This window comes from Trachurus japonicus, chromosome 8 (assembly GCF_045865225.1).
Source record: "Trachurus japonicus isolate A0001 chromosome 8, Traja_1.0".
Taxonomy (NCBI): Eukaryota; Metazoa; Chordata; class Actinopteri; order Carangiformes; family Carangidae; genus Trachurus; species Trachurus japonicus.
The window spans coordinates 32,982,950-33,010,859 of NC_140914.1; the positions used below are offsets into that span (position 1 = coordinate 32,982,950).

At 43.6% G+C, this 27,910-nt stretch overlaps 1 protein-coding gene across 1 annotated transcript; it reads right to left on the bottom strand.

Moving 5' to 3' along the window:
- Window positions 1–7,709: 7,709 nt before the first annotated feature.
- On the bottom strand, window positions 7,710–24,476 carry mpp2a (MAGUK p55 scaffold protein 2a). Its single transcript, XM_085785234.1, is given in 14 exon segments — window positions 7,710–8,022; window positions 8,544–8,672; window positions 10,219–10,421; window positions 11,959–12,120; window positions 12,240–12,308; window positions 14,179–14,281; window positions 15,734–15,865; window positions 18,187–18,306; window positions 20,384–20,491; window positions 21,257–21,382; window positions 21,384–21,440; window positions 22,139–22,294; window positions 23,647–23,747; window positions 24,355–24,476. Coding segments are annotated over 14 exon segments (1,674 nt in total). The 5' UTR covers window positions 24,386–24,476; the 3' UTR covers window positions 7,710–7,845.
- Between the last annotated feature and the right edge of the window lie 3,434 nt (window positions 24,477–27,910).

Genomic DNA, 27,910 nt, shown 5'->3' on the forward strand with positions numbered 1-27,910 from the left:
TAATTAATCGCAATTAATCGCATTTTAATCGCATATAAATATTTGACCTGAGAACAGTGAGAACATGGATTTTAGTATACCATTGAATGACTGAATACATAAGCTTAAGCATTCAAGGTGGTACTTAACCAAGACCAACAGACTAGGGATGCAAATTATCCATTAATTCATTAATGGATATTTGATACATACAGATTAAATGGTCTTTCCTTCCAATACACTATGATGATTACTGTAGTATTTAACTAGGCTACTTAAATCACAGTAGCATAAACTGATGTGTTGAACTCAGCCTGATGTAAACATTAATAAAACTCAGTAACCAATCACACAGCAGCTCCATGTTGTCCCTGTGTGATGTTCAGGGACATCAGGACAGTCTGAAGACAGAGCTCTGAGGGTGAAGTCCTGTCATAATGAGACACTGACAGGTCTGTAGCTACGTCTGGACCACATCAGCTGTTCAGCTGCAGCAGAGGAAACTCTGCTGTTCTCAGCTTCCCCGCGACTAGTGCTTTTTTTTTTTTTTTAAACACGCCCCCCCCCCCCCAGAGCGGAGCAAGCAACAAGCTGCTGCTGCCTGCAGAAACCGAATGCGGAGTGAAATGTCATATTCACAGTCACAACTTCCACAATAAAACCAAAGATTACCTGTTCAACATGAACTCAGCACCGCTGCAGCAGCAGCCTGACCGGGTCTCTGACCGGTCTGTCTGCACCGCGGCGCCGCGGAGCTCCAGCCCCGACTCTTCCTGCTCCTCTCCCCCAGACACAGCACCCTGTGCCCGGTCACCCAGCGCCAAGAGTCTCCCTGTAGCATGAGGCTGTGCTCGGCGCTAGCCCACTAATACCGCCTCGTTACCGGCAGCTGGTGCACAGCGGCGGCATCGGGGCTGGCGTCGCTGTGCACCAGCTGCCGGTAACGAGGCGGTGCCAGCACCGTCGCCGTCCCCGGCAACGGGACCGCGGCGGGCGGCCGCTGGTACGAGCAGCGCCGCCATTAGCAGCCGTTAGCACAGCCTCATGCTACAGGGAGACTCCTGGCGCTGGGTGACCGGCCACAGGGTGCTGTGTCTGGGGGAGAGGAGCAGAGAGACCGGGGCCTGGAGCTCCGCGGCGCCGCGGTGCAGAGAGACCGGTCAGGCTGCGGCTGGAAGCGGCTGTGACAGGGAGAGGAGGAAGACCAGCAGCTCAGCAGGGCCGCCTGTATATCGGACCACAGGACCATAATCGCTGTAAACTACCGGTATGTAAATAATAATTACCAATGCTCCAAATCGTAGACCGTAGCTTTAACTCGTTACTCACTGGTTTCTTAGCGATGGTGCAGCCTGAGGCCAGTATACAACAGGTAACAGTGTTGTTGTCTCTTTTCACCTCCTCTCTCCCTTGCAGTGATCAGTGCATGATAACAGTGTCGGCGGCTTGTTAGATGACTTTTCTCCAGTGTAATCAGTAGCCTGAAACTCATCCAGTCAGAAACGGTCTGCGGTGCAAAATAAGTGCGATCAAATGCGTTAATTTTGTGTAATTAATTAATCGTAATTAACGCGTTAAAGTCCCGGCCCTAGTTTATTTGAAAACTGACTATTGTTTTCTGTGCTCTTTGTTGTTTCTTCTTTCAAACGTCTTTCAAACAGCCAGACTCCATCTGGTTGGGCTGTTAAAATAAATTGAAGAAAGCAAATATACACAAATTTATACAAATATACATGTATTTCCCCATGTGGTTCAAATTCAAACTTCAAATTTCAAAATTCAAACATCAAATTTTAAAATTAAAACTTCAAATTTCATTAAATTCAGTTTGGGGAAAAGTAGTTGGGGAAAAGTTTTTCATTTGTAGAATATTCAAAAGTTAACATTATTTACTAATCACTGTTGTGGTTTAAAATTAGGTGCAAAATATAAATCAATAAATGTATATATACTATATTCTGAATATTGTTTATTTGACCAGTTTGAATTTAATTTAAATCACATTTTGTTCCTGAATCCACCCGACCGCTGGGATCAGAATAATCCTGATTTGTTGGATCAAAGTTTTCCCGATCCTACTGAAAAGTTTTGAACAACACAAACTGAGGGTTTTATCCAGATCAAAACCAAGATTAGATTACGTGATCTAATCCGATCTCAGAATCCGGTTTTGGTTTTGAACAACCCATTTTCAAGATTTGATCCAATCCATTATCCAAAATCCGATCGGATTTGAACAACTGGGCCCTGCTGCTCAGACGGTGGAGAACACTGGGCTGGAAACTGTCTACAGAGAATAAAACACACCAATACCAGATTGTTTCAATCAAATCGATCATTTATTGTATAGACAGAAGCATCGACAATATCTGATTCTACAATCATCAGCTCTACAACAAAATGACAAGGTTCAAGCTGGACTGTCCAGTTTTAGAGTCACGTGTCTGTGGAGAGTTTGTCCTTCGCTCTGAGGAACAAAAGCTTCTAATATTGTAAACAGCTTTTAGTTTTTAGTTTAATCCCAAAACCAGTCAAACACTACTGGGTCTGCTTTAGACCGGTACAGAGTTATGGTTTGTTTTATGCAGACTAGTGATGTTAAAGGGACACTCCAGTGATTTAACACGACCAGTTCTTCAGAGGGACGTTCTGTAAAATGAAGTGTATATAAAATAGAGGGTGAGCTGGGTTTGGAAATGATTTTCATGGCGATCAGGGAGAATCTGGGCAAATCACACAAGCTGTGACCATGGTAACAACATCACTGTGTGACGCTTAGGTCGACTCAGGCCAGCTGGACCCAACTGGACATGTCAAAACATCCCAGATAAAGTCACTGACAAACTACATAAGCGGAGTCTGAAAGACAAAGGAAGGAGAGTTTGATGTGTTGCATTATGGGAAATACAGCGACCAAAAGGCAGGACTATTCTTTTTCAGTGGAGTGCCCCTTTAATGTAGCATCTTTGTAACAGGTGATATGTAGCACTTTGGAATGAATACACATAATAGTAAACTTATACTCATGCCACGTCCTACTTAGATATTTGTCAGTGAACCATAGTTTTTTGGGAATTGAATAAAAACCAAGCCAGGTAACTTCAGAGTTAAAGGGATAGTTCAACATTTTGGCAAACTGGCCCATTGCCATAATCCCTATAGTCATAACAGTCGGTTCGTTGCCTTTACCTGTCGGTGCAAGCTATTTTTAGAACAACGGAGCAGAGCCGTGAGCTGTTTGTGTGGTGAATGTGCAGCTCACAACTTGTCCACCAGAGCGTTGTGGAGTTGTTGGATTGTGTATTTGATGAGTTTGATGAGGGAAACCAAGAAATCCCATAATGAGCCTCCGTAGCGTAGCTCTGAGCAGCTCACGGCTCTGCTCCACCGTTCTAAAAATAACTTGCACCGACAATTAAAGGTAACGAACCAACTGCTGTGGGGCCAATTTGCCAAAATGTTGAACTATCCCTTTAAGGTTCTATTGAAATGTGTTGTATATCATTGAGTAAAGATACTGTGACAATTATTATTGCATTCATGAGATTTTGTAAAAAAGAGACACAGTGAGGTTTTGGAACATCCTCCAACGAGTGACTCCAGATGTAGCTGCCGGACAAGAATCTGCTCACGCCACTTTTTAAAAACTAGAGCTAAAAACTGGGAGGCTGAAGGCGTCTCCTCTTCTACTGACATGCTGGAAACATCTGGGCTGGGTGTCAGTTATCTGTCAGTGCTTGTATTTGTTAAAACAACCACTTATCACATGAACAATTCATTGTACATCTAAAGTTTTCATTAGCTGCCACAATAAAAGATCTGAGTAAAAAGAGCTGCTCGACGAGCTTTCTGCAGTTGGCACCATGGAACGTGTTAGATGTACGGTGGCCTGGGAGTGGCAAAAGTCTCTGTTGCTGTCTGGTTCACTCAAAGGCCACCGTATATATGTCTTCACTGTAGGGATGTCACCATTACTTGTTTTCACAATAAATCGTGGTATTAAACGCTACAATTAATTGATCGTAAAGATTCCTAAATACCGTCACTTTCTGAAAAAGATTATGTCGGAACTATATCAGCAGATTAATTAAAATTAAAATTGAAATTGAGATGTGCACCAAAGTAAAGGAAAATGCACAGATACTGGTCCATTTACCTATTGTAACACTTAACTGATAGGAATTTAAATGTTAGTGTAATTTAAAAAAAATTAAAATAAACTTAAACATTTGGTATAGATGACAATTAATGACTTAAATATTTCAAACACTTCCCACTGGGGATTAATAGCTGGTCCTTTATTAAGAGATTAGTAATGTCATTATATTTTGTCTATATTTGATTTTACACATTCAGTGTTGTGAAATGTATTGATGCATAATAATCGTGATAATCCTAATACCATGATTATTTTTCTGACAATAATCGTGCCAAGAAAATCTATAATCGTGACATCCCTACTTCACTGACAATCTTGAAGCTATCACGTAAGTGTCACATACTGTAAATACTAGGCAAAAATCGTATACCTACTATATCAGTATCTTATAGTATATCAATGTGTATCTAGGTGCTATCTACAAACTGTGTACATCTGAGTTACTACATAAAACAATAAGGTTTCATTTGACATGATATACACTACAAAATAAAAGTGCAAATTAGGAATAACAGGTGTTGGGAGGAAAAAGAGAATGAAATACAGTGTTGTAATAAAATCCACCTTCTACACAATGTTTGTATGTGGAAGGGTTTTAGACTACGGCCTGAACTACGTACTAAACCAGAGTTTAGTGTCTGACACCTGCTGTGTTTTTGCTGTGGAGAAAAAGTTGGCATTGAAAACCATGGAATTTCATGGGAATTGAGATCTACTACTACAGTATATTCCAGCCAAATTCCACTGGACCCCCGAAGATAGCTTCTTTATCTACCGTGATGAGAATTCAATATAATAATGTGCATATTGTAGGGCCTGTGTGTATGTGTAACTATGTTAAACAAACAAAAAAGACAAGAAAGGCAACCTACTCTCACGATACGGACAGAAGATAAGGACAATGAGGTTTGCTTGTCGTTGGCACTCGATCAGACTCAATTTTAAAGGGGACCTATTATGCTCCTTTTTGCACAAACTAAAATAGTTCCTGGGTGTCTTAAAGACATGTCTGTGACGTGCTTCGGTCAAAATACCCCAAAGATCAAACATCACAGCACTCTCAAAAACAGGGCTCTGCAAAACGGTCTGTTTCAGTGGCCCCTCCCTTTAAATGCAAATGAACCACTCCCTCAGCATTGCGTTACCATGACGATGTCTACTACTAGTACCTACTGATTTGGCCAAAATGCAGTATGCAAACAAAAGCTAAATCTGCAGTAGGCAAATTGCCAGATCTCCAGTATGCATCTGACCAGTCTACATTGTGTAATGAAATGTGCCCATGACCTCTCACCCTAACCAAAGATGGTATAGAGTAGTCTTTGCCATAGGCTACTGTAACCATGTAACATGTAATATAAAAATGCAAAAATAAATATATAAAATAAATTAAAAATATATGCAGACTGGTCAGTTCATAATAAAACAGTTATTTATTGATGTAAATGTGGTGATTTGTGCACATAGACTACAGAGCACCGCAGCACTGCTCCTCTCCTCCTCCTTCTCACAGCTTCACTTTTCATTCAAACTAATTCAACTGCCACAAGATTTCATCAATGAGACCAACATTCTGCTAAATAGACTAACCACACGGCGGTAAACGACTAAAAAACCTGCGGGTATGTTTATTAGCGATGGTTTTCTCTACCGCGATGAGCACGGACGCCTGCCCGGCCAAGGAGGCCTGCAGACGGGCTCTGCCTGTGTGAGGAGCCGCTGCAGCTCCAGAGCTCCGGTGCTCCGGCGGTCCAGCGTTACGTCGGTCCGGCGAACAACGTCGCCCCGGCGGTACGTCGCTGCTCACACAGGTACAGCTTCACTTACATGAAACGTCCTACATAAAACTCAGTAAAGTGGCGCGACAGCGCTACAACATGCAGGGAAGAAGCAGGAAGTAGTCCGCTCCGCTCTCCGCTGTGACACCAGGCACAACAGAGCAGCATGGGTGGAGGCGGGGCCGGCTGGAGCAGAGACCTCGGCATGACCATGTAGGGGAGTCCGGCACGCATCGACGTAGACGCGAGCTCATGTGAAAAAAAACTCAGCGCAACCGAGTGTAACAGGTGTGCAGAGAAATCCCAATTATCTAGCAGGGTTTACCTCCAAATGCATTAACCTCAGGATATGACACTTCCACGGCCTCTAGAACCATTATCCAACATTTTAAACATATATAAAAGTCTGAAAAGCTGGAAAAGCATAATAGGTCCCCTTTAAGTATAACACTATACACAAGTCATTTGTCATGAGTAAGTCTGTGGGCTCACAGCCTCAGAAGTTGTGCATGTGCTATCGTGTTGAAGATAGTGCTGCTTACAACTGAAGGGGTTAGTCATAATCAATCATAAAAAAGCTCTTGACATTGATAGAAATGGCCTCCTCATATTGTAAACTGAATACCTTTGGGTAAATAATCAGGTTGGTCTTGTTTTTTTACACCCTGACATTCATAATGTTATCATGAAACATTATGTTAGAGTAAATTTGATTCCCCAGCCTCATAGCTTATAGATCGGAAATGTTCACTCTCATGAAATGTAAACAGTGACTGCTGATGATCCTCAGTAATGGCACAAATAATTTAAAAACATACAAAAATCTTTGCTCTAAAATCCTCGCACAAAGTGCCACACACACAGACACACACATACTGATATGTCCTAGTAAAATCTGTGAATTTCTGACATTCAGGACTTCATTCATCTGCTCAACCCTCGTTTTTTTCCTTCCTGTCTTGAATAATATAATCCTGTGAAGTAATGGATGTTGTATTTACGCTCTGTTAAAAAAAGTTTCTCAACACAATATGGTGAAGCTGTTAATTTAAAGGTCCCATATAGTAGAAAGGTAGATGTCTGTTTGGATTATAAAGCAGGTCTAGGTTCTTTAACAATACTGTGAAAGTATCAAAGAGAAACACACACAGACTGCATTCAGAACCCGAGCCTTGAAACCAGCTGTCAGGACTTCTGTAGCTTTGTGATGTCACTGCCCTGGACCATGCCATCCAACCAGACAGGATCTGGTTTCTTTGAGTGATTACCTGAAATCTGCTTGATTTTATTCCATCACTAAGAAAACCGTGAGCCTCCTCTCCTCTGATTGGCTGACACCAACCTGTTGTCACTACAGTTCCAGAGAGAGGAGATGTAAAACTACACTAAAATGGTTTTGGTGTTTTTAAACCATTGTTATGATTATTTCTTCTTCCACTAAAAACACAAGAAAAGAGTCAAACATGGGACCTTTACTAAGAAAGTTTGGTAACACTTTACTTGAATAGGTATTCATGACATAACACTGTCATAAACATCAATGAATACTTATGACAGCTGTGGTTAAGTGTCATTCGGTAAGTTATGTCACTTTTGATGCAAAGTTGACATTGTTTGAGATGTTTTTGTTCTGACAACTTGACATAAAGACAATTTAAACTGTCATAGCAGACCTAATGGACAAACTTTAACAATTATGTCAAGTTCTCATAACAAGGACATCTCAAACAATGTCAACTTTGCATCAAAAGTGACATAATAATACTTGACACACCTATTCAAGTAAAGTGTTACCGAAAGTTTTTACTCTTACGCTAATCTAATGCTAACAAACACATTTTAATCTCAGGGGAAATGTATGCAACATCCATTATTTACACTTCAGTATATTTTCAGCACCTTTCATGTCCCTTCCCTCCTCTGTTGCCTCTAGAAGACCCAGGTGACGGGCACCCACTGGGGGTTTTTAGAAACTGTTTCCAGAGCAGCTTTGACGGTACGGTAGGTCTCGTCCAGGTTGTCATTGACGATGCTGAGATCGAAGTAGTGACCGTAGGCCGCCTGGATCTTTGCGCTCTCGGTGCATGTCCTCTGCAGTTCTTCATCCTGAGACAGACAAAACATCATTCATGTTAACATTTGATTTTTCATGTTCTTCTTTTGTTGATCTTTCTGCATGTGCATTAGCGTAGTAGGTGGTTATTGGAACTCAGTACCTAACGATATCAGAGACATTAGTACATTTACTGCTTTTAAATCTAAGATAAAATCAGGATAAAATCTACTCAATCATGCCCCCACCAACTATAAAGTCAAACATTAGCTCACTATCTTGCAATCCTTTTAGTGTTGTATCTTAACATTGTTTTGTTGTGTTTTACATTGCATTTTATTCTTGCTGTTGTGTCGTGTTGTGTTGTATTGTGTGTACTTTGTTATTGTTGTTGTTTGTTGGCTGCTTGTGTGATGATGTTTTTATATTAGTATGTGCTTCTGTGTTAGATTCATGTTATTTGTTCCTGCCCAGGGACGACAGATGAAATGTAGCTGGTAGCTAATTCTGGTACGGCTGAGAGCCGTGCACTGTCCCTGTTAAATAAACAATTAAACAAATAGGTGTTCCTCACCGTCAGCGTCTTCCCGACCACTGCTGCATCTACAGCAGATTGGTTCATCGCCTTGAGCACCTCAAAGTCTGGAGACTGGAGGAACACCACGTAGGGCAGGAACTCAGACGTCCTCAGCACTTTGAGAGACTAAAAGGCAACAAGAAAACACAAAGTGTTAAAACTCTAAAGAATCTACACAGCTGGGTTTTAGTCAACTGACTGGCTGGGGATTTCTGAGCAGTGACAGTGAATGACTAACTTTGTACTACGCTATGAACTGACATCAAACGCCCTTCGGCAAAGCACATGACACCACAGTCAGTGAAAGGAGCTCCTCAGCCTGAATGCAATGTGTAAAACCATACAGACAGAGGTCCGGTGCTTTAATTATAAGGTCGGCTGAAAATGTGATTTTAGTGACGTGGACTGTGGCACAACAGTTTAATCAGAATGGTTCAGAAAACAATAAAGATCCAGTGAGCAGCAGTTCTACGAATGGAAACACCTTCATTGATGAGGTCAGAGGAGAGCTGGGTTGGTTGGATCTGATTAAAAACACTTCAGTAACTCAGATAAGTCTTTACAACTGTGGTGAGCCTCTCAGAATGCAGAACACATCGGACCTGGAGGCAGAAACTTTACAAGAGCAGGAGAACACACTGGACTTGACTAAACTGGACTGCTGAAGACTAAGGGCGTATTCACACCGGGCTGGTTTGGTCCACTTGAAACAGACTTCCTCTGGTGCGGACCTTTTGGGGAGGTGTGAATACAAACCAGCGGACTCTGGTGCGGATCAAACCAGTGGACCGAGACCACCTCTGCAGCTGGGACTCGGTTCACCTGTTTGGTCCGCACCAGAGTCCCAAACGAACCCTGGTGCGGTTCACGTACGGTGTGAATGCAAACCGAACCTTCCCCGAACCAAATGCAAAACCCAAGCGCCTTTTTGGATTCAACAGGCTTCCGTTGTTGTCAGACAATGTGTAAATGATCAACACTGAGCCGTGGGTCGACATGGAGCACAGATAGACACGCTGCCTCCTGGATATCTGGTCAATGGAAAACATTTATCAGATGCTGGAGAGGACGCACCTGTCGCCGTTAACGATGCACATTCTTAATATTTTTAAAAACTGATAACAGAAAGTCATTATCCGATTAATAACCGTTAACAGAATGTGACTAGGCTTCAATGCTGATCGGCAACGCGGCATCCTGAGAGAATCATTAGGTTTTTTCTGTGTTTTGTTTTTTGCTGTGCCGTCCTTTTTTTTTTTTTTTAGCTCACCATCCTTCAGACGCACATGCAGACGTGTGTGTGTTTGTTGTGTGACCATCGTCATGGTGACGGCTGCATAACGGCCACATAGCCTCCAAGTGATGAATAAGAACAGGACAGACCTGGAAATACTAACAAACTGAAAGGGCACAAGAAACACATTCATGACCTTTATTGTGTAGCTACTTTTCCTGGAAGATCCCGCTGATCATTTCTATCCAATGGTTGAGCGACTGTGGGACACACGTGCTTTTGTTTACAAAGTTGATCCGCTTGTGAAAAAATGCAATGTGAATACAAACCACACCAAGTAAAAAAACATTTATTCTGCACCAAAGCAAGTGAACTATGGGACTCTCCTGGTGTGAATTCGCCCTAAAAGAAATCGTTTGTTCTGGAGAGCCTGAGTACCTGAGGGTTGGCGTCCAGGATGCAGACGCGTCCCGCTTCGACCACCTCGTGGATGGAGTCGATCTTGATTCCATAGAGACTGCCGTCGTACTCTCCGTGCTCCAGGTAGCGGCCGTTCTTGACATCCGTCTCCATCTTGCTTCGACTGGTGAAGGCGTACATCCGACTTTCCCGCTCCCCCTTTTTGGGCTTTCTGGATGTATCTGAAGAAAAAAACATTAAAAAAAACTCTCATGTATGCACAGATTCCTCTGGCTTTTTCTTACATTCTGCATTATGCTTGCAGTTTCTGTTGATGAGTGCTGCATTTTCCCTGTTAAATAAACCAATAAATAAATAAATGTATTGCCATGTTTCACCTTCAACGCAATTCAAATCTCAAATTTGATCGTATGGAAGTAGTCTACATCTCATCATTTTAGACTGCTTACACAGCATTTCTGGATACTCCAATCTCCACTTGAAATTAACAATATTTGGCTCCAGAACAGAGCAGGACTCCACTCTGTATCCAAGGTAACGACTGTCTGTCTACACATGGGAAACAAGTGATAAGCAGTACCTGTAAATGGACAGTCTGATGGGTTTAAAGGATTTCTACAGGAAAGTATGAATTTTATTTTTCCAACTTACTACTGCCTGCAAATGTGTCTAAGCAGGGAAAAAATAACAATGGGAACATGTGGACAGTAAATTTAAAGGTATAGTTCACCCAAAATTGAAATTTCTCGGCGTAGCAGTGCATGTCCATATAACAGTTGCAAATGGATACCAACTGTCTTCGTAACAAAAAGACACACCAAAAAACATCCAAATACCTCCATGCTGCTCGTATGTAATGTCCATTTGTATTGAAGCCCCGAAATGCGAAATTGTCATGAAAAAAATTAAATAGGCTAAGTCTATTTTTCAAGCTGGTTTTGTAGTGGAAGCTTCTCCAAGCTCCTCTTCCCGGTTCGTCCAAATTTGACGAACCGGGAAGAGGAGCTTCCGCTACAAAACAAGCTTGAAATATAGACTTATTTAATTTTTTTCATGACAATTTCGCATTTCGGGGCTTCAATACAAATGGACATTACATACGAGCAGCATGGAGGTATTTGGATGTTTTTTGGTGTGTCTTTTTGTTACGAAGACAGTTGGTATCCATTTGCAACCGTTATATGGACATGCACTGCTACGCCGAGAAATTTGAATTTTGGGTGAACTATCCCTTTAAGAAAGTAGTGACTTAACAAAAAATACCCCACAAAAGGCAATGAATTAAACTGCTCTATAAAATTGATAAGCAGACTGTTCTAAAAAAAGAAAAAACCTGGTCAGAACAACCTGGCCACACCTGAGTATTTCTCTGTAATTAAAGCTAAGAGTTAAGATGCACCTACAAGGCCAAATGTACAAAACACACACATTCAACCTGTTATACACAACAACAGTGTGTGGAAAATGTGCTTCAGTTGTTTAGATGATCCAAGTGGAATTAGAAATGAGCCTCAGAAGGTCAGAGCTCTGTTTGTGGCATCGTATGTTGTTGCCAGACATAAACTCTTCCTTACTACCTCGTAAATCCTCCATTTGTCCACACGTTCATAATAAAGACAGACAGAGACCAAGAACGTCCTTTCTGCACCATGAGCCTGGAGCAGTGAACGTTTGTAAAACTGACACTGACACACCCTGAATGCAGCATGCAGCATGTGGTCTGGACCATTAACAACGAGCCCCAGACTTCATACATACAGGGGATAGTGGTGCCAAAGAGCTGTGGATCCCTCAGCAGAAGCGTGTTCTTCAGTCTCCGCCTCCCCACGCCCTGAGCACCAATCAGGATCAGAGTTTTCCTCTTGAAAGGCGGGACTTTGGCCACCTCCTCGTACAGCAGTATCTCATGTCTGTCAAATTCTGAGAGAGAAGAACAACAGTAAGGATTAAAGGAAATAAAGAGGGAAGAACAGGGGGAAGCGCAAAAATAAACACGTACATCTATTATATACACAATAGTAGTAATACATCTGAGTCACCTGCATTTTTGGTGGTCACATACATCATCTTCTTCTTCTTCTTCCCTCCAACACCAGTACAAAGATTTCCTGTCACATAAAAGCAGCTTCACATTAGTCGATGCAGAACACTCACTGGTCTGGATTATTATTATTATTATGTTCATTTCAACATTTCCATCATTTTTATTGTTGATTATTTTTAGTCGTTCCTGATTGGGAGCTTTGGCATTTTTAGTTTACACATCATTTCTTGGCAATTCTTCACTGATAATGACTTGCGGATATTTTGATAACTAAGCAATTATAACTCAATGGCGATTTCAATTGAAGCATGAATTTATACTCTATTAAATATTGATTAATAACAATGAATGCATGTATGAATGAACTGACTTTTAAAGGAGTCATCACCGGGTTTTCTTCGTATCCAATCCCCCTTAAATTGCTTTGAATCAGTTCTTAAAACTTATTGGAAACATTTTTTTTTTTTTAATTGAAACATAGAGCTTGTTCTGACACTTTTTCATACGGCAACTTTCTCTCGTGAGAGTAGGCACGAGGTTTTGACTGTTCCGGATGTTCATTGTATTAATATGTAATGAGGCGCGCGTTGATTGGACGCAGGAAGGACAGAGCCCAGTGGGCTACATGCAGGCTGTATTGGAAACCGCATACTATGCTGCTCTCTGTCGTACAGTAACCATGTTATATAACTTCATAAAATAAAAGAAAATTGTATCGGTTCATTGTAAAACATGTATTTATTGATGCAAATGTGGTGATTTGTGTCCGTAGGCTACAGAGCCCCGGTGCAAAGCTGCTGCTGCTGCTGCTCTGTGTGAAGCTTCACTTTTCATTCAAACAAACTAATACGACTGCCACAATGTTAGATTTCATCAATGAGACAAACATTTATCTCCTAAAAAGAATTTAACCAGTCGGCGGTAAACCTCTACAAACCTGCGGGTAAGTTAATTAACGACCGTTTCCTCCGTCGGCATGACAATGTAGTTTGACCGGTTAACGAGCAGCTGCAGGCGGGTTGCTGACGAGTCACTCTCCGCTCCTCTGCCTCGCTGGAGCTGCACTTCTCCCAACGCGAAGCAAACTTCTAAGCCGTCATTTGGATAAACTAACCGCACATTGGGGATCTAAACCCTTGCTTTCTCACATGAAAAATGATTAAAACTTAATAAAGTGACGACCGTTTCCTCCGGCGGCATGACGATGTCGTTCGGCCAGGTAAACGAGCACTGCAGGCGGGTTGAGGAGTCACTCCTCCTCCGCTCCTCTGGTGCTGGCTGCAGCTGGCTGCACCTCACTTGTCCCAACGCGGAGAAAACTTCTAAACAGCCGTCATTTGGATAAACTAACCGTACATTGGGGATCTAAACCCTTACTTTCTCACATGAAAAATTATTAAAACTTAATAAAGTGAGGAAATAACAGCACTACAGTGGGAAAGAAAACAACCTGTAATGGCGGCGCGGCAGAAGTCGGGGTGGTGGAAGAGGTGTGTTTATGAAAGCAGTCTCCACGGTGACGTCACCGTAGGAGCAGAATCAAAATCTGGTAATTTTGCGGTGTGCAGCCTCATGAGCTACTCTGGCTTAAACAAAGAGCCCAAACGAAAAAACTCAGCCACTTTCAGTACACCAACACCAGTATACATGTTTTAACAAGGAAAAATGTGATTTCCGGGTGATGACTCCTTTAATTACAGGTATAAATCATTGCTAACTGACTGTTAACCCTTCTCAAACTTGGTTGTGTTGCCTGGTTCGTGTTCCCAACAGAATGACGCAGACACTTCTGAGGATACATAACCCTAACCCTTGTCTATATAGTTACCTCAGACTTCTTACTTTGTGAACTACAACTCAGCTTTCATTGCTAGATACTGGTGTAAAAACGTCTGTCTCAATTTTTCTTTTCTTTATTCATAATTTGCACTTACCTGTTGGTGCCAGTTCCACATCTCTCTTGACAAAAGCTTTTCTCTTCTCCTCCAGCATCTGACTGGGGATCAGCCCTGTGCTCCCGCCCTCCACATGACGAGCCTGTACAGCACAGAAAGAGAAATTAGTTCCAAAACTAACTAACTAGGACTTCAATCTAATAGTCCAGTAATTTTAAGCCAAAAAAGGGGTCGACGTTAAACAAATTGCAACAGAAGCAAACTCAACATTTTGTATCCTCAACATGTCCTGAATCAGGGAAAAAAAGCCCTGAAGAATCCCATCAGGGGAAAGTTTAGAAAAAGACCCAAAGATAGCCCATTCATCATTATTTTGCTCACGTGAATAGGGTAACATTTTTAACCTTTAGATATCTCCATGAAGATTACTGAGTTGATTACTTACATTAAGACAAACAAAAAATGTATTACAAGTTTTTTGAAATTCTTTGTTAACATGAGCAGATTTGCATAAATTTGCATAAATTCCACCATTTTGACGGCACATGTAGCTATATATAAAGGTGCTGTGGTGGTACCAGTTTGAAAATTGTAATGAGTTGACTCCATCAGTCAACCGACAAGAAATCACTTTAAATTTCAAGATGACTGCAATTTTTCAAGAATCCGTCGCTGCGGGAAGCACTCGTTTTACATGGTAGCCTAGCAACCTAGCTCATTAAAGCTACAGTTGGTAAGCTGACGAAAGTGAAAGTAAACTCTGTGACTTGGTCTGAAATTTCAAGACAATACACAGGTCCCTTTATGAACCTCTGGAGTCAACTCATTCCAATTTTCATGCTGGTACCACCACAGCACCTTTACATATATATGTGCTGTCAAAACGGTGGAATTTATGCAAATTTATGCAAATCTGCTCATGTTAAAGCAGAAGTAAGTGATCCGGTCGTTTTGGCTAATGCTGCGTTCCAGGCAGGCTTTTGAAACCGTAAATTACAGCTTCAAGTCACGACTTACGACTTTGTAGCGTTCCAGGCAACCCACTCGTGTTTTTCCGACCTGTTTTACCTGTGAAAGTCACTATAACGGCCACTCGTAACTTCTGACCTGTGAAGTCATACCAGATCGAACTGGTACGACTTCACAGGTCGGAGAAACACGAGTTACGAGTTGCCTTGAACAAGGAACAAGGTTGATAAAGGTTGTAGGATACGAGAAAAGTTTTCTCCTGGGCTCAGAGCAGAGCAGAGTGACTGACAGACCCGTGTTTCAGACCAAACACTCTATAGAAGTGATTGCTGTCGGAAGATATAACTATTTAAGACTTAGATTAACACAAATATATCACTTACTTCTGCTTTAACAAAGAATTAAACAAAGAATCAAAAAACTTGTAATACATTTTTTGTTTGTCTTAATGTAAATAATCAACTCAGTAATTTTCATGGAGATATCTAAAGGTTAAAAATGTTACCCTATTCACGTGAGAATCAGAATAGCAGCAGCTCTGTCGTCTGTGTAATCAGCCTGGCAACACATCGTAGCCCTGATAACCCTAACCCTAACCATATAAAGTGATTCTTCTGTACTCTACCTGCCACCAGTTGACATCATCCTGGTTGACGATCTGCAGTATGTCCCCCGTCTCAAACCTTAAGCCCGCCTCCTTACAGGGGATCAGGTTGTCACTGGCTGCATCGTAGTCATAGTGACACTTGAAGAACACCTGGAGAAACACAGTTGGGCTCTCAATGTCTGACACAAAATACAGCACAACCAAACTAATCCATTAACCGGCCAAACCAGGAGCATGTGGGTGCACCGGCCAAACCCAGGAGCGTGTGAGAGCACCGGCCAAACCCAGGAGCGTGTGAGTGCACCGGCCAAACCCAGGAGCGTGTGAGTGCACCGGCCAAACCCAGGAGCGTGTGAGAGCACCGGCCAAACCCAGGAGCGTGTGAGTGCACCGGCCAAACCCAGGAGCGTGTGAGAGCACCGGCCAAACCCAGGAGCGTGTGAGAGCACCGGCCAAACCCAGGAGCGTGTGAGTGCACCGGCCAAACCCAGGAGCGTGTGAGTGCACCTGTCTGGGTGGGATGGCTTCATGTGAGTGCACCTGTCTGGGTGGGATGGCTTCGTGTGAGTGCACCTGTCTGGGTGGGATGGCTTCGTGTGAGTGCACCTGTCTGGGTGGGATGGCTTCATGTGAGTGCACCTGTCTGGGTGGGATGGCTTCATGTGAGTGCACCTGTCTGGGTGGGATGGCTTCATGTGAGTGCACCTGTCTGGGTGAGATGGCTTCATGTGAGAGCACCTGTCTGGGTGGGATGGCTTCATGTGAGAGCACCTGTCTGGGTGGGATGGCTTCATGTGAGAGCACCTGTCTGGGTGGGATGGCTTCGTGTGAGTGCACCTGTCTGGGTGGGATGGCTTCGTGTGAGTGCACCTGTCTGGGTGGGATGGCTTCGTGTGAGTGCACCTGTCTGGGTGGGATGGCTTCATGTGAGAGCACCTGTCTGGGTGGGATGGCTAGTGCACCTGTCTGGGTGGGATGGCTTCATGTGAGTGCACCTGTCTGGGTGGGATGGCTTCATGTGAGTGCACCTGTCTGGGTGGGATGGCTTCATGTGAGTGCACCTGTCTGGGTGGGATGGCTTCATGTGAGAGCACCTGTCTGGGTGGGATGGCTTCATGTGAGAGCACCTGTCTGGGTGGGATGGCTTCGTGTGAGTGCACCTGTCTGGGTGGGATGGCTTCGTGTGAGTGCACCTGTCTGGGTGGGATGGCTTCGTGTGAGTGCACCTGTCTGGGTGGGATGGCTTCATGTGAGAGCACCTGTCTGGGTGGGATGGCTAGTGCACCTGTCTGGGTGGGATGGCTTCATGTGAGTGCACCTGTCTGGGTGGGATGGCTTCATGTGAGAGCACCTGTCTGGGTGGGATGGCTAGTGCACCTGTCTGGGTGGGATGGCTTCATGTGAGTGCACCTGTCTGGGTGGGATGGCTAGTGCACCTGTCTGGGTGGGATGGCTTCATGTGAGTGCACCTGTCTGGGTGGGATGGCTTCATGTGAGTGCACCTGTCTGGGTGGGATGGCTTCGTGTGAGTGCACCTGTCTGGGTGGGATGGCTTCGTGTGAGTGCACCTGTCTGGGTGGGATGGCTTCGTGTGAGAGCACCTGTCTGGGTGGGATGGCTTCGTGTGAGAGCACCTGTCTGGGTGAGATGGCTTCATGTGAGTGCACCTGTCTGGGTGGGATGGCTTCGTGTGAGTGCACCTGTCTGGGTGGGATGGCTTCGTGTGAGTGCACCTGTCTGGGTGGGATGGCTTCGTGTGAGTGCACCTGTCTGGGTGGGATGGCTTCGTGTGAGTGCACCTGTCTGGGTGGGATGGCTTCATGTGAGAGCACCTGTCTGGGTGGGATGGCTTCATGTGAGAGCACCTGTCTGGGTGGGATGGCTAGTGCACCTGTCTGGGTGGGATGGCTTCATGTGAGTGCACCTGTCTGGGTGGGATGGCTTCATGTGAGAGCACCTGTCTGGGTGGGATGGCTTCATGTGAGAGCACCTGTCTGGGTGGGATGGCTAGTGCACCTGTCTGGGTGGGATGGCTTCGTGTGAGTGCACCTGTCTGGGTGGGATGGCTTCATGTGAGAGCACCTGTCTGGGTGGGATGGCTTCATGTGAGAGCACCTGTCTGGGTGGGATGGCTAGTGCACCTGTCTGGGTGGGATGGCTTCATGTGAGTGCACCTGTCTGGGTGGGATGGCTTCATGTGAGAGCACCTGTCTGGGTGGGATGGCTTCATGTGAGTGCACCTGTCTGGGTGGGATGGCTTCATGTGAGAGCACCTGTCTGGGTGGGATGGCTTCATGTGAGTGCACCTGTCTGGGTGGGATGGCTTCATGTGAGTGCACCTGTCTGGGTGGGATGGCTTCATGTGAGTGCACCTGTCTGGGTGGGATGGCTTCATGTGAGTGCACCTGTCTGGGTGGGATGGCTTCATGTGAGTGCACCTGTCTGGGTGGGATGGCTTCGTGTGAGTGCACCTGTCTGGGTGGGATGGCTTCGTGGTAGCTGGGCAGAATCTTCAGGACCACACTCCCACTGGCAGCTTGCAGCTCCTCCTGCAGCACCCTGGCATCCCGGCCCACCTCTCGTCCATTCACCTGCCAGAGTGGATGGATGGAAGGAAAGATGTTTCTGGGTTTATGTGAAAGTAGTTAAAGGGATAGTTCACCCAAAATTCAAATTTCAGAGTCCTCCGTGCCTTCTCTGAGTTATTTGTCCATATAATGGTTGTAATACCAACTTTCTTCGTCCAAAAAGACACCAAAAAACATCCAAATACCTCCATAGTGCTCGTCTGTAATGTCCCTCTTGTATTGAAGCCCCAATACATATATATACATACATATATATATATATATATATATATATATATATATATATACACATACATATATATATATATATATATATATATATATATATATATATACATACATATATATATGTATTTTTTTTTAATATACGTATATATTTTTGGGTGTTTTTGCCTTTATTGGATAGCACATAGTAGAGATGGACAGGAAAGGTGGAGGCAGAGAGAGGGGGAATGACATGCAGGAAAGGTCCGCCCGACGCGGGACCCGAGCCGGGGACGCCTGTGTCGAGGACTGCAGCCTCCACATGGGGCGGCCGCCCCAACCACTGCGCCACGCACCGCCCCAACTAAGTCTATATTTTAAGCTTGTTTGTAGCGGAAGCTCCCAGTGTCTCAGTTCACTGCTCTTCCTGTGTTGCACTGACCGGCGGAACAATTTCTCATGTCGGGGCTTCAATACCAGAGGGACATTACAGACGAGCAGTATGGAGGTATTTGGATGTTTTTTGGTGTGTCTTTTTGGACGAAGAAAGTTGATATCCATTGACAACCATTATATGGACAAATACTGCTGCACGGACCCCCTTAACTCAGAGAAGGAACGGAGGACTCTGAAAATGCTCACAGCTCTTAGTCGACATGAGGGTGAGTAGATAATGAGTGAAATTTGAATTTTGGGCGAACTATCCCTTTAAAAGTGTGTCACCTTTAATGGGAAAGGACAAGAGAAATAGCAAAATAAAGCAAACTAGAGCATCAGGACCAGAGCATTGAGGACACATACTGACACATTATCAAAAGGACATAGTGGTCCACTGTGAGACTTCATTTAGCCCCGCCCCCTGTCCCCGCTGATGGACAGGATTGGTTTCTTAGGCTTGTGATCTATGAAGCCCTGGCTGTCTGTGTCAGTCTGTGTTTATGAGACACTCAGTTATGATGTTGACTGATAATATCACTTTGAATATGTGTTATATATTATAACCTTAAGGGGTACTATGGAAGTCTGGTCATATGCATGTGTTTTTTTGGCCAAGAAGTGCTATGTGGAAAGCAGAGAGGCTCCGTTCTCCCTCATAACAAGTCATGTAACCATCACAATCAAAAGCTTTTTAATTAAAGGGACAACGAGGAGTTTCGGAAAGCAAAGTGTTTTCACACTACATTTCCCATGAGCCTCCGCACGCACGGTGAAATTCTTGGACCGGCGCAAGACGAATGAAAGCGAAAACATTTGCCCAGAATGTTTTCCTTAATCAAGAATGAAAGTCGGAGGTTGGAAGACGATCAGATAGCGTCGTAGTTCCCACCATAAACAACGATCCAGCTGTGTTATTCCCATGACCCGCTGGGCAGCGTCCGGGAAACCGAAACTAGGAAATGCTGGGCGAGTCGACCACTAAATAATAATATCAAAATATAAAGACAAAACGATATATTTATTGAAAGTGGAGCCATTAACAAGTGTTGGTAACATAGATTCATCCACATTAATATGAGACTCCTTTAAAACCAAAAGCAAACTTCTCGAGGTCTCTTTAAGGTAAAAATCTCTCGTTGTTCCTCATATGATCATTGACAAAGGTAAAAACTTGATCTTGGTTGAAGGGGTTCTTTGTCTGGGTGCACTGACTCCTAGGAGTTTTTCTTTTTGCCTGCCAACCTAGATAGGTGAAGGTCCAACATCACTAGGTGGAAGTTTAGAAGTGCAGGTAGTTAGTGTGCTTGTCATCCCGTCTTCCCGTTGCTTAGTTTCCACATCGTCTTATTAAACTGCAGACAAGAAAGCAAGAACGGATTCTAAACTGATCCTGCCGCTGTAAAATAATGGAAGAGGTCAGATAGTTTGGCTGTCCTACCTCTTTGATGATATCTCCGACATGCAGCAGCCCCTGTTGGTCTATCATCCCACCATGGAGGATGCGGGCGATCACCAGCTCACCACCCTCCACCTTGAACGTCACCCCCTGATGAACAGTTAGTGTATGGAAGACTTCAGTTCTTCTATGATTAACGGTTTCTGTGATCAATGTTAATAAAATCATCATCCATGATTAAAGGGATAGTTCAACATTTTGGCTAATTGGCCCATTGTCATAATCCCTATAGTCATAGCAGTAGGTTCGTTACTTTAATTGTCGGTGCAAGCTGTTTTTAGAATGGCGGAGCAGAGCCGTGAGCTGCTCAGAGCTACGCTACAGAGGCTAATGGGATTTCTTGGTTTCCCTCATCAAATACACAATCCAACAACTCCACAACGCTCTGGTGGACAAGTTGTGACCTGCACATTCACCACGCTATGAGATAATAACACAACGTTACCACACAGAGTTGTTTTAGAGGGAAATTCATGCAAAACCACTGATGCACGTTGCCTTCAGGGACAGTTTTTCTGCAAGCAGACTCTGCATTTGCCTTGAAAACAACTCCATCTAGTAACTTTCTGTTATTATCCCATAGCGTGGTGAATGTGCAGCTCACAACTTGTCCACCAGAGCGTTGTGGAGTTGTTGGATTGTGTATTTGATGAGTTTGATGAGGGAAACCAAGAAATCCCATAATGAGCCTCCGTAGTGTAGCCCTGAGCAGCTCATGGCTCTGCTCCGCCGTTCTAAAAACAGCTTGCACCGACAATTTAAGGTAACGAACCTACTGCTATGACTATAGGGATGGGCCAATTTGTCAAAATGTAGAACTATCCCTTTAAATACTCATGTTTTGATGCTACCTACCAGATGCTCCCCCTCCACCTTACGTATGCCCACCATGCGGATTGCGTCCGGGGGTGGGGGCTGGTTGGGTGTGGGGCCTTCCTCCGCTTCGTGATCCACAAAATCAGACGGGCTGGGAGGGGGGCTGGGGGGGGGGGCTGTCACACACCTGCGACGCCACTGAATCGTGGGTCTCCAGCAGAGACTGACAAAAACAAAAAAACATCACAGACATAAAACATCAAAAAATTGCATGTCACGCTGTTCTTTTTGCTTTTCAACAAAATGTGTGAAATGAATCTCATTATTTTGTATCCAACGGCTTAAAATAACACAAAGCCCTGTTACTGTCAACGAGGCCAAGTCATCGTGTGATGTTGGAAATCTAATATATTTTTACATTTTGCATTTCTTTTCTTTTCCCTTTTTAGTGTTTACTTGAACTTAATTCATCCTTATCACTTCTCTTCTTTTGTCTCGCTTTTTTCTCACCTCTTTTCGTTTATTTATTTATTTATTAAGTGTTGTTATCATTACTACTACTTTTATTTTTACTATCACCATCTTCCCCGTATTTTTCCTTTTTTTTTTCCTATCTTTTTTTTTTTAATTTTGTTATTTCTATACCTTGCACAAGGTATGTGATTATTATTTCTTCACTGTGCTTCAGTTATGTGTTAGATCAAGGTGAGGTCGTGTTAGAAGCCTTTCGGGTTTCAGACCTCACCTGCACATTTCTTTTTTGTATCTTTCTTACTAGTAAGAGAGATAAGTCAATGTTTTGTTTTATTTTACATGTGCAAATAAATAAAGTCTAAAAAAAAGTCTGTATTTGGCACTGATGCACTACATCGTGGTGCTCTGTCCACAGATGTGTGTGTGTGTGTGTGTGTGTTTCCACACCTGGAAATGCGGCTGTGTGAGGATGCGAGACAGCTCGGCTGCGGTGCCGGAGCGCTGTGTGAAGGGGTCCAGGTCCCGGAGGATCTCCTGCAGCAGCTCCACGTTGTTCTCCCTCACCGGCGCCGGGCGCTGCTCCTTCAGGCTCTCCTCCTGCTCCTGCACACACACACACAGACACACACACACAGACAGACAGACAACAACACACACACACACACACACACACACACACACAGCATAGTGGAGATGTGTCTCACCAATAAGCATCGACGATGTGTTAAGTTGGAGACACATAAAACACTTGCAAAACAAGTTGGCCAGGAGTGTGTCCGTTAGGGGTGGGAGAAAAAAAAATCGATTCACATAAATATTGCGATATCTTTTTTGACGATTTTTTTTTTTTTTTTTTTTTTTTAAATATTGTGCAATGTGCATTTGTTCGCCTTTTTTACATCCGAGTCCAGGTTTTGAAAAGGGAGTATGTTAATTTATAGGCTCCTACAGTATTTGTGTGCAGATAAATGTTAAAAATGCTAAAGACTAAAAATCATAGAGAGAATCAGCAATATCGTAGAATCGCAATTTAAAGGTACAGTATGTAAGAAATCTAAAGCAACTGGCCGTAAAATCCTCCTAATATGTCACAGAGACTCAGGAATAATGTTCATCTAACATGATGAACTCACCAACAACAATAGCACAGCCAGAGTATTCGCATTCAAAATCTTCTTTTGCAGACTGCAAATCATGTTTATGTTTTGAATTTACGTGTTTACATGTTGCACCACCTAGCGCTCTCTCCCAGTCACGCAGCGTCAGTGGTGTTTCAGCCTCCGGTCTGGTCCACTGAGCTGCTGCTACGGCTGGGAGGAAAAATGAGATCGCTGTGTTTTGGAATCGACTGCAGTAACCGTTTTTGGCCACATTCTTACATATTGCACCTTTAAATCGAATCGCCATCCAAAAAATCGTAGAAGAATCGAATCGGGAGAAAAGCATATCGTCCCAGCCCTAGTGTCCGTACTATGGAAAGCTCAAAAATGATTAAATCAGAAGTCACTCCAGGTAACATATTCAGCATTAGTCACCACATTTGTAATACTGATATAAGTGTGGGGAAACACGTACAAAAGTCTCATGCACCCATTGTTCACACTTCAAAAAAGAGCCGTAAGAATTCTACACTATGCCAGTGCAGAGCGCACACAAACCAGCTGTTCATCAATGCAAAAATCCTCAAACTACACAACTTAATCAACTATAAAACTCTGCAGATTATGTACAAGGCCGCAAACAGAGACCTTCCGCGTAACTTACAAGGTTCGTTCATAGACAGAGAAGTGACACAATCTGAGAGGAAATATGTTATTTAGGCAGAGCTAAAATCCTTTTCTGTCTCAGTCACTGGTGTCAAACAGTGGAACAAACTAGATGATGAGTAATGATGATGTAATATTATTTGTGTTGAACCGTGTGTGTGTGTGTGTGTGTGTGTGCATGAACCACACCAGAGGGCTCTCCATGATGCCTTTGAGGTAGATGAGGTCCAGGTCGTTGGCCGTGGTGGAGCTGGTGGTGCTGTCGCTCATCATGTCCAACACCTGGGGCACTGCAGCACACACACACACACACACACAAGGGGGGTCAGGGGGATAATAAAAGGAACAAAGAAAATGACACAGTGACAAATGAGACGGGGCCTTTGTAGCTGTGACTGCAGGGCTGATCCCTGTACAGGCTAGGGCAGGCAGTGGTTCTCAAAGTGGGGTTTTCTCCAGAAATATTACTTTTTTTTTCCAGACATTTCTTCAAATTTTTCCAAAAAGTCATGCCATTGCCAGTAATTTGAATGTACATTGACCAAAAAAAGCAAGGTTATTCAGTCACAGAACAAATATTTGTGTATTTCTGGTGTCCAATTGGGGGGGGGGGGGGTCCGTGGTCTAATTTGTGTCAGTTTAGGGGTTAGATAAACCATAGATTTATCTAAAATGGAGCCATTAACAAGTGGTAACGTAGATTCATCCACATTAATATCAGACTTTTTTATAACCAAATAGAAACTCCTCGTTGTCTCTTTAACTTTTTTATTGAGCTTTATGTTTTTTGGATGTTATGTTTTTTTGGAGAGCCATTTTGAGGGGAAACAATAAGAGGAATCAGGAGCAGTCATACAGGGATGACTGCACCAGTAAGAAGGAAGGGTCTGGTCTCACCAGGCTCGGTCCTGGTGGAGGCCACAGGCATGGTAGGACCTCAGTCAATCTGAGAGAGGGAGAGAGAGATATAATAAAGATGACAAGTGGAATATATTGTCCTGAAGGCTGTGGATGAAAAAAAAAAAAATCTATGTAAGAGTAAAACACAGTTATACAGCAGAGGAGGTCAAAGAAGTTAAGGGGATAATTCAGCATTATTTTGGAAACATGCTGTATTGATGAGAAATAACAGCAATCAATTATAGCTGCTGCGCAGCGATGGGTCGGGTCCGGGCTACTTTTGGGCAAATTTAGGCAATTCTGAGCAACAAACAGGAGAATAGGAAGACAAGACAGTTGACCTTATAATGTCCAATTTGCATCAGTTGAGGATTGAACCCACAACCTCGGGAACCAAAGACCGTTGTCTATCGCACTGAGCTAATTGACAAGTGGCAGTTCAACAGTGGCTTCACAAATTGAGTAAGCCATTCACTGTCGTGTAGGCAGAAAAAGAAAAATCAGTTTTTGAGGTAAAATAATGATTTGTATTTGTCAAACATCTACTATGAGTCTAAGATGTTAGGAGCCTTCGCACATGGTCCAGTCCAAGCTATTTGAATTTTTAAATTTAGAAGCTTGCTGTGATGCCACCATTAGGACAATTGTCTTGTATTTCGTGTTGAGGACAACTGAGATTTTGATCTGTCATCATCATCATCAATATCACCCTGGCTGGGTCTCGAACTCACAACCTCTGACACCAAGAACCAGCTCCTAACTCGCTGAGCTAATTATCTGGAAGTGAGACATGGTGTGTGTCTTCTCAAATAGACTCAGGGAGTCAGTGTCCGGGCAGCAGTTGTGAACGCAGATTTCTGTTATCTAAACAAAAATCTGTTAATACATAAATTGCATTTAGACAGCAAAATAGCTTTAAGACATGTGACATTTTGATCTGTCATCGTTATCATCACCCTTGCTGGGTCTCGAACTCACAGCCTCTGACACCAAGAACCAGCTCCTAACTCGCTGAGCTAATTAGCTGGTAGTGAAACCTGCTGTGTAGCTTCATTTATCCACTCAGGTGAGTCAGTGCCCGGGCAGCTGTTGTGATGAAATGGTCAAAATGTCAATAATTCAGTCATCTAAACAAAAATCTGATAATACATAAATTGCATCTTGACAGCATGGAAATGTTGATGATTTGTTTTTAATGATAAGTGTTTTGCTTCATAAGAGAAAATATGATGTTTATAAATTCCACTCTCACATTGACTGCAGTTGTTTCCATGAGAGCAGAATTCAAAATGTTCTCAAAAATTCAGTTTTTGAGATAAAATTCAGATATTTGCCAAACTTCATCAACCATGACTCCAGAATATTCTCATTTTTGTTCAGGAAGTTTGAAAATGTATTTATCAAGAATTTGATGGTATATGTTTACAGTACTGTTTACAGTCAAACGTTTTCATGCACTGTAGGCTCAATTTTTGATTAATCAAAAATCCGAGAAACAAGTTTTGTGGAGGACGGTCTGGAGATGCTCTGTAGCAAGTTTGGTGTCAATTGAGCAAAAATTGTGGGAGGAGATACATTTTAAAAGTTTTACAGTTATTGAAAAAAACAGAGTGATGGACTTCATAATTTGTAATAAGTTTAAGTGGACAAAAGTTTCAGCAGTATTGAGGCTACATTGTGGTGAAGTTTCAACACTGTAGCATCTACCGTTGGTTTGGTAGGAATTTTTAAAGTTTTTAAATTTAAACGCTTATTGTGCCCCCCCTAGGAGGGGGGGGCACATGTCCTTGGAGTTGAGTGAATCTGGCATGGGACTGAACCTTTGTGCAAAGTTTGGTGAGTTTTCGCCCATGGGAAGTATGACTTCCTTGGAAGAAGAAAGAAAGAAGAAGAAGAAGAAGAAGAAGAAGAATTCCTAGGAATACAATAGTGTCCCGGCAGCTTAGCTGCCCGGACCCTAAATACAATACTCCTCTTTTTCTCACCACAACACAGCACACAGCACACACGCACACGCACACACACACACACCAAATGAAGAGAGGGATTGTGAGATATAGAAAAGTGAAAATACTACTACTAACAATAATTAAATAGAACGAGTGCGAAAGAGAAGAGAGCAGGGCACGTGGGCGTATCTAATCTATACATCGCCATGACAACCAACACAATGCGATGCCGATTTGGAGAGAGAGAGGGAAGAACAAAGAAGCACGCCCCCCCCCCCCCCCCCCTTTTTTTTTTTTTTTTATTATAAAAGTACAAACTAAATGCCTGCTCCTCGTGCAGCTGGAAGCATCACGGTGTGGTGCTACGGCTCACGGCTGCCATGGAAACCAGCCTCGCTCAGCCGCGGTGCCTTCGCGCACACTCACACAGATCTGTTAACGCTAGAGGAGGAGGAGGAGAGGAGGAGGAGGAGAGAGGAGGAGGAGGAGGAGGAGGAGGAGGAGGAGAGAGGAGGAGGAGGAGAGAGGAGGAGGAGGAGGAGGAGAGAGGAGGAGGAGGAGAGAGGAGGAGGAGGAGGAGGAGAGAGGAGGAGGAGGAGGCTTTACACAACAGCTCGCGCAAGAGCAGGAAAGAGTGGAGGAGAAGATGACGTAGCAAGAAAAGCTGTGAAGACGCCGGGCACATTAGAGGAGGAGGAGTAGGGAAGAAGAGAGGATTTACATGTTTATCACCCACTATTATTTTCCTATCACACAAGTTAACCGTGTGTAGACAGGTCGAGGTTAGTGGTGTGTGGGATGAGATGATGTTTTCTCATGTTGAGTTACAGAACATGACACATGATGCCAGAGTTTCTGAAGTTACCTCAGTTCCCTCAGCATCACTTCTCACTGACACAGGCCGGTCTGTGGCCTGTCTGTGTCTGTCTGTGGCCGACTGTATCTGTTACAAGCTAAAAGATATCAATGAATTACATCTCAGTGTTACTGCTCCATCCTCCAGACTGAGATTACTACGTAAAATGTATAGATGTTGACTGCTGTAGCTACGTGCTTCTGAGGATATGAATCTACTTAAAGGTATAGTCTGTAGGAATTCCCCCCATCTAGCGGTGCGGTTGCATATCAGAACGTATTCTTGATGTTGCATTCAGGTGAAATGGGGCAGACGTCAGCCAGACAACAGACGCTGCATGTAACAGGATAAACAAGTGGTCAACCAGCACGAGTAGGGATGCACATTTAGAATTTTTTTTCTGACCGATAACCGACGCTCGTTAACCGATAAGATTAAGATGCTTGCTGCGCACTGGCAAAAAAAAAAAAAAAAAAATATCGCTCCAATTTTTTTGGCCGTTAAATACACACGTGCGCTGCGACAGCTGATCAGCGCCACATCCACTGAGCTCTGTCTCAGCTGATCGCGCTCATATGGAGGTTAGATCGTCCAATGTAGAAGTGTTTTTATACAAAGTGCAGCCAAACACCAGACTGAAGGAGCAGCAGAGCTCCATCAGCTGCTCTGTGGAGCTGCAGGTGAACAGGCTGGAGAGCAGCCACGGCCACGGCCTCTTTTTTTTTTCTCTCAGCGCCGTTACGATTCA